We start from the raw sequence: 8158 nt of genomic DNA, 5'->3' as shown, positions 1-8158 counted from the left end.
CACCACGCTCAGACGTCTTCAGGAAAAGGGCTACCAAGCCACTTCTGAAACAGAAACAACGTCAGAAGCATCTTACCGGGGCTAAGGAGAAAAAACTGGACTGTTGCTCAGTGGTCCAAAGTCCTGTGACAGGACACGCATTTATACAACACTTTATTCAAAAAGGAAGAGCCGTTCGTTCCGCGCGTCATACGTCATTACGTTATTTCTGCGTCATTGCACATGCGCAGTTCTTTCAGTTTCGGGGTACAATCCGATCGAGTGTTTACATGCACTCAGTCCAGTGTGAAGTTTCTGAAGTCAGTGATGATTTGGGGTGCTGTGACGTCTGCTGGTGTTGGTCCATTGTGTTTTATCAAGTCCAAAGTCAATGCAGCCATCTACCAGGAGATTTTGGAGCACTTTATGCTTCCATCTGCTGACAAGCTTTATGGAGATGCTGATTTACTTTTCCAGCAGTACTTAGCACCTGCCCACAGTGTCAAAACCACTTGGTTTGCTGACCATGATATTACTGTGCTTGATTGGCCAGCCAACATGCCTGACCTGAACCCCATGGAATCTATGGGATATTTTCAAAAGAAAGATGAGAAACAGTCGATCCAACAATACAGACGAGTTGAAGGCTCAATAGTGCCTCAGCAGTGCCACAGACTGATCGCTTCATGCCACACCTCACTGATGCTGGAGTTTGTGCTAAAGGAGTCCATGCCACACCTCACTGATGCTGGAGTTTGTGCTAAAGGAGCCCCGACCAAGTATTGAGTGCATAAACGAACTCTTTAAAGAACTTGAACTTTTCTGTTTTGCAAATCCTTTTTTTTTTTTATTGATCTTAGGAAATATTCTAATATTTTGAGTTACTGGATTTTTAATTTTCATGAGCTGTATAAGCTCTAATCATCAAAATTAAAACAAAAAAAACTTTTGAAATGTTTTACTTTACATGTAATGGATCTAGAATATATGAAAGTTTCACTTTTTGAATAAGTTACAAAAAAATAACTTTTTCACGATATTCGATTTTTTTTTAGTGCAGCTGTGCTCTATAGAGCCTTTAAATGGGTTTTTAACGTTTTGTGAGTGCGCCACGTGATACTGGTACCCTCAAACTTGTCACATTTTTCTTGCTACTGTAATCTCAGTTAACAGTGTGCGACTTATTCAGTGACCTTCAGAGTGATCAACATTCTGTAGAATTTTGTATGCATTCTTTTGTGTAAGCAGTCGCGCAATTGGCTTATGTGACCCCAACTGATCAACTTAACCAATACTAACCAGTGTTTAATGAATTATGACCCGCCCAGCCTGTAAATATATAGTAGCCATGTATATATAGAGGGGAGTGTGAGCGAGTGTGAGAGCCAATGAGCGCGCTTGACCCTGAATCATCTGCTGGAGATCACAGTGACGCGCACACGCAGGAGGCATCACGTACACTGTATCCCTGGTGAGCCAAACCTCCTATTATATAACAATCTACAAGATGTCCAAGCCACTGACGGACCAAGAGAAGAGGAAGCAAATTTCCGTGCGAGGTCTCGCCGGGGTTGAAAACGTCGCAGACCTCAAGACCAATTTTAATCGCCATCTGCACTTCACTTTGGTTAAGGACCGTAATGTTGCAACGAAGCGCGACTACTACTTCGCCCTGGCGCACACCGTCCGCGACCATTTGGTGGGAAGATGGATCCGGACGCAGCAGCATTACTACGAGAAAGACCCTAAAGTAAGAAACTCAAATGCCGCAGTTTCATCCTTCAGTCCGGGGCCGCACGTACACCACCGACAGACGGGAGGAGGGTCAAATCACACAAACGTCGACATAATGTTGCGCAGTAGAGGCTAGAGCCGCAACTCTGCAAAATACAAAAAAAAAAAAAACATTTCTATCTTTCTTGCAAGTGTAATACTGTGGTATTTATATTGCATCAGGAAATGCCGCTTAATGCATTAATGGTTCGGCAGATGGCAATGCCTTTTTTCAACAATTGCATAAGCTTTCATGACTGATGTCAGTAGCGACTGCATTCAATGTCCTGCAGATCAAATCACACGAATGTATGGAAAGAGTGTGCCCTTGACAACTGTATCAACAGGTCAAATTGTTATTTTATAATTGTTGACGGTGCGAGTTCGATAAAAATATTAATAGGCATACTCTTGGTATATGTTAAAACAAGTAGACCTAATAGCTTTCTCTTATGCCCAACTGGAAACATCAATCAAATTACTGCACTGAACCGTTGAATTTACAAAACACACACACACAAAAACAACAACAACAACAGCAAAAACATGTTTTCTACATAATTTCAGCATTTGACGCGGTTTTTATTTTTATAAACGTTACACGTTTAGATTTAAGTTTAAAAATCTTCAGTTGATTAAATATGTTGTTGTCATCATAATGTCATCATAATTTCTGCATGTTTGTTGTGATTGGTTTTCTTGTGTTTATTTGCATACAGAATTGTGATTGGTTCAGTCCTAAAACCGGAAAGAGAAGGTCTGCAGTTGTCACAAGGAAGCTAGTTTACATCCTTGACACATTACATCATAATTATAGCCCCCATTATCAACTTAAATTTTAAATAATGTTAACTGCAGATATAATTTTTTCCATATAAATCCAAAAATACTATTTTAAAAACAATTTTAAAAAGGAAAGGAAAAAAATAATCCTAAAACTTGAGTTTACCTACTTTGTAAGTACTTGTAATTCCTACCGGAAATGTAAAATTCTGTTTTCAAATTTTTTTTTCATTCTAAAATAAAGAGCTAAAACACGTGCAGTCTTAAAAATAATTGAAGGGTAGGATATTGTTTCTGTGTATTTGGAATTTGTCTGGCATCCTGGCAGAGTGTTCAACCTTAAATGCTGACAGCTAATGCTGCTATTTTTACATGAGCAATGTGTCAAGAGACACAGCACAAACATTCTTCTGTCCTAACCTTTGTTATCATTTATAGACAAGAGACTAAATATTACAAACTAGTTTTGTGCACTAGCAAATCCTCCATGATAGTTGTCATTGTGCAGCCTTCAATGATTGAATGTTTTGCAGTGGCGGTCAGTGAGGTCTCAGACGTCCATTACAGATTAGGCTTGTGTTGTGCACCTGTCACAATAATGCTTGTCATTAGATAGGCTAGTCTGCTCAGCAGCAGGGGCTTTTATGGCTCCTACTTAACTGTTGCTCGAAATGGCTCTCAGCTGTTGGCGTTAAATATAAAAACATTTTTTTTTAAATAAAAAAAAATGCTCTTTTTAAAATTGTATTCTTTATTTTTTTCACATTTCTCCTTGTTTGTCTCACCTCTAGCGTGTGTACTATCTCTCTCTGGAATTCTACATTGGACGGACTCTTCAAAACACCATGGTAAACTTAGCTTTGGAGAATGCCTGTGACGAGGCCATCTATCAGGTGAGGACATATTTACAAATATTTCAAGCAAACCACAAACCCATTAAAAAAAAACATTGCATTTAGGATGATGGAACCGCAAGTGTTAAAATTCTAACTTGTTTTTGAGTTAAGGCCTATAGGAATATGTCAGCCTTGCAGTACTCTGCAAGGAAGTAAATGTGAATTAATTGAAGTGTGAAATTTCTGCACCCCTAGTGGCGCAAAAAACAATTGCAATCTGGTGAATGGTCCTACTGCAGGGGTGTCTAAACCTGTTCCGGTTCCTGCCAACGTCCTAGAGTTTAGCTCTAACCAGCTCCAACACACTTGCCTGGAAGTTTCCAGTGAGTCTGAAGATCTGGGGCAAGTTCAAGTTCAAACCGGTGTGCACCGTTTTGCTACGGTTTCCGGCTTGAACGACATGTTTCCTGGAAACAGTGTGCTACGGGGTTTGAGATACGTTTTCTCTTGTTTGGTGGGTGTGTCAAACATGTCAGCCCAATCAGCAGCAACATGTATATAAACCACGCGGTATTAAAGAGACAGCTAGCACAATGTAATTAACATCAAAATAAATTCACAAGAGCAAGTATATTGTTTGCACGTTTATTTACATTAAAGGCAAAATAACTGAAACAATAAGAGCACAAGTATAGATCTGGAACTTCTTTAAGTCTGTCTAAATATAATTTAGTAATTGCAATGTGTTCTGATCCATATCCTTTCCTTAGGAAGGTGTGCTAAATACTGATTAATGTAACATAAAAATACTATACATATTTATATATTTTGCTATTGCATTGTGGAGTGACACTTTCATAAACTTTTCTATACCCCTCTGATTATATAATGGTAAATATTACAATATCATAGCACAACAACAGTGATCAGCAATAATGATAAGCCTAATACTCACAATAAAAATAATAAGGTCATATAGATCATAACACAGTCTCGGAGGTAAGAAGTGGATTATCCTTCACCTGAAATGTTTGTCTTTTCATCCTGAAATGCGAGGCAAATGTTTGAACGACATGTTTCCTGGAAATGGTGTGCAACGGGGTTTGAGATGCGTTTTCTCTTGTTTGGTGGGTGTGTCAAACATGTCAGCCCAATCAGCAGCAACATGTATGTAAACCACGCGGTATTAAAGAGACAGCTGGCACAATGTAATTAACATCCAAATAAATTCACAAGAGCAAGTATATTGTTTGCACATGTTTATTTACATTAAAGGCAAAATAACTGAAATAATAAGGGCACAAGTATAGATCTGGAACTTCTTTAAGTCTGTCTAAATATAATTTAGTAATTGTAATGTCTTCTGGTCCATATCCTTTCCTTAGGAAGGTGTGCTAAGTACTGATTAATGTAACATAAAAATACTATACATATTTATATATTTTGCTATTGTATTATGGAGTGACACTTTCATAAACTTTTCTATATTTCTCTGATTATATAATGGTAAATATTACAATATCATAGCACAACAACAGTGATCAGCAATAATGATAAGCCTAATACTCACAATAAAAATAATAAGGTCATATAGATCATAACACAGTCTCGGAGGTAAGAAGTGGATTGTCCTTCACCTGAAATGTTTGTCTTTTCATCCTGAAATGCGAGGCAAATGTTTGATCACAATAATTAGGAACCACAGTTTCCACAAATCCCTTCATTTGATTGGGATGTTCTCTTTTATTCTGGAGGGCAAGGGCAGTGACTGTACCATCGAGCGTATTTTGCAGTATTAAACACGTATTTATACCGATTTCATCCGGCTCCGAAAATTCTTCAAAAAGAACACAAAGAATGGCCTTCTCAGTTGCCATAGTTGCAACTCTTGCATCATCAGAACAGGGTGTTCAACGCACCACCGTTTCCGTTTAAAAAACGTTTTGCACCGTTTTTGTCGGGGCTGAACGCAGCCCTGGATTAACTGGTTCAGGTGTGTTTAATTATGGTTGGAGTAGACTTGTACCGGTATTCGGTAATGCGATATATCACGGTAATGAATATGCACGATATTGTTATTGTGGGCACTTCTAAATACCGTGAATAATTATATATTACAAATTATTCCGAATTTTGAATGCATTTTAAGAATACTTTTCCCATCAACTGGTCAAAATGCACAACACCGCTGTATGCTGCGTGAAAGACGCGTGCGCACTCTGATGTAAACAAGCGCGGACGAGAAGCACATGGCGGAACATGTGAGAGACGCTCTGGATGAAAGCGCACTTTCACTCTCTGACAGCAGATGGCGCTAAACTGCAGAAATAATAATAATAATAATTCATTTAAATGCAGCCGTTACCCCGGAAACCCTGTAAACAAAGCAGCTGCACTACTTTCTGTTTCTGAATCGTGTTTAAATGATTTAAACAGCCATTCAGATTTGTGTATTTGCTATGATGTTCATCACAGCGCCAAATACTTAAATATTTAGACTTAATAGGCTATTTATTTTCAAACTTTTTTTTTACATTTTAATCTGGACTACAACATGCCCTAGATATTGTTTGAAAGTGTTTTGATTCTTTATTGTTCGGTCACACTTTACATTAGGGCTTCATTAGTTAACATTAGTTAATTCATTAGTTAACATAAACTGCCAATGAAAAATTCTTCTGAACATTCATTAATCTTAGGTATTCCAATATTTAATAACAGGATGTTAAAATTGAGAGTTGCAGCTGTGTTGTTTAATGAGCTAACATGAACTAAGACTTGTGTTTTTTTAAACAAAGATTAATAACTTCTGTCGCAAATGTAGCTATTGCTCATTGTGAATGTTAATGCATTAACTAAGGTTAACTAATGAGTAAATGAGTAATGTCTTATTGTAAAGTGATACCTATTGGTCTTTATAGTTCTTTTGCACTTTAATCTGTGTAAAACTTTTAACTTTATACATTTTTCTGTATTGCTTTATTGCATTTAAATGTTCAGTTATTTTTGTTATAAGAAAAAAGTTATTAAACCTGTTATACTGTATTATGACAGCACTTTTTTTTTAACTTAATTTCAATATTGTGATAATACCGTATACCGTAATAAAAGCATTAGCAATTAATCGCAACATGAAATTTGATACCGGCATATCCCTAGGTTGGAGCTAAACTCTGCAGGATGCTGGCCCTCCAGGAACAGGTTTGGACACCCCTGTCCTACTGTGTTCTATATAACAACATTGGCTCAGCCAGTGGTGTGTGTGTTTGGTGTGGGACTATAAATTTGTCCAAATAGAGGAGATCTATAATACATATGGGACATTATCAGTTAGTAGTCCATTCATCTCAGTGCTTTAACCTTTAAAAATAAAATTTTGTATAAAGAAAGAGGTCATTTTCAGTCATCATCATAACCAGTGATAGCATAATAATAAATAAGGAGCTATAAATAAAGAGCTTATGGATGATATCTAGAGCTTTATGCATTGTAATACTTGCTAATCTTAGATCAGTTGCCCCTGGTTCTTTAATTCTAACTAAGAAATGAAAGACAAATCATTCTAGATATGCACTGCTATGCTGAGAATGCCTACAAATATGTGTTTGATGAAAGATGAAACCAGGCAACAAAGCATGTTTTGTGTTCTCAGAGGTTACATACCTTCTTTGGTCCCTCTTGCTCTCATATTCTGTTTCTTCTCAGCTGGGTCTGGATATGGAGGAGCTGCAGGACATGGAGGAGGATGCTGGCCTGGGCAACGGAGGCCTTGGTCGACTGGCAGGTGAACTTAGTCTCTTTAAATGTGCTGATCGTGAGATTAATAGAGGGCTTGTTGTAATAGAGAGCTTAATTTATCTTTTTCTGCAGCTTGCTTCCTGGACTCCATGGCAACCTTGGGCCTGGCAGCGTATGGATATGGAATCCGCTATGAGTTTGGAATCTTTAATCAGAAAATCGTGAATGGCTGGCAGGTAAAGCACACTTGCAACAATATCTCAGTGAAATGTATTTCACCTCTCTTGTTGCATTTGGGTCTTAGTAAATGATTGACATCATCTGACAGGTGGAGGAAGCGGATGATTGGCTGCGTTATGGCAATCCTTGGGAAAAAGCCCGGCCTGAATACATGCGCCCTGTGCATTTCTATGGTCGAGTGGAACACCACCCTGATGGAGTGAAATGGGTGGACACACAGGTGAGAGCAAAGCAACCATGTATCTACATTTAATTGGAATGGAAATGCCATTATTCACATTGTGGAATACAAACTCATATTTGGGGCAGGGCTCTGAACCGGTTCAAGGAACGAAAACGAAAACCGGAACCGAACTAAATTTTGACAGGAACAGAAACAGAAACTAAATCAAATTTTATAGTTCCGAAAAGAATCGAAAATTTGAAATTGCCATTAACCGGTTAATAACGTTATTTTATCATTCCATTTAATATTTGAAATTTGCTGTCAACCAATCACGAACTCCAGTAGTACGGCCTATGCAAATGTAACGCTGACGCCAACAAGTGAAATGCCCGCTCAGCTGTGAACTCATCATGGGTAAGTCGCAATGGCAATGCATCAGTGTTAGAGTTTATCCGAGGATAGTGTGAGAAGGATTCAACAGATCACACGCAACTGCAGCGCTTCTGTGAACGGAGAAAACAGAATAAAACTATAGGCTTACATAAAAAGGAATATAGGCATATACACGAAATATATTTCACTTAAATCACTGACAGATTTACAAAACGAAAGAAAAAATGTGCTGAGTTACGGTTCATTGTGA

At 38.0% G+C, this 8158-nt stretch overlaps 1 protein-coding gene across 1 annotated transcript in view; it reads left to right on the top strand.

Annotated features, from left to right (window-relative positions):
- Positions 1–1364: 1364 nt before the first annotated feature.
- Positions 1365–8158, top strand: part of LOC107742296 (glycogen phosphorylase, muscle form-like) — a 16805-nt gene continuing 10011 nt past the window's right edge. Inside the window, exons 1-5 of the mRNA XM_016555213.1 lie at positions 1365–1729; positions 3327–3428; positions 7077–7155; positions 7242–7345; positions 7438–7569. Of these exons, the coding sequence (XP_016410699.1) occupies positions 1487–1729; positions 3327–3428; positions 7077–7155; positions 7242–7345; positions 7438–7569 (660 nt within the window). The 5' untranslated portion in view covers positions 1365–1486. The remainder of the gene's footprint in view (positions 1730–3326; positions 3429–7076; positions 7156–7241; positions 7346–7437; positions 7570–8158) is intronic.

Source organism: Sinocyclocheilus rhinocerous, unplaced genomic scaffold (genome assembly GCF_001515625.1).
Source record: "Sinocyclocheilus rhinocerous isolate Xijiao unplaced genomic scaffold, SAMN03320098_v1.1 scaffold75, whole genome shotgun sequence".
Classification (NCBI taxonomy): domain Eukaryota; kingdom Metazoa; phylum Chordata; class Actinopteri; order Cypriniformes; family Cyprinidae; genus Sinocyclocheilus; species Sinocyclocheilus rhinocerous.
This window is presented reverse-complemented; position numbering and strand designations above follow the sequence as displayed.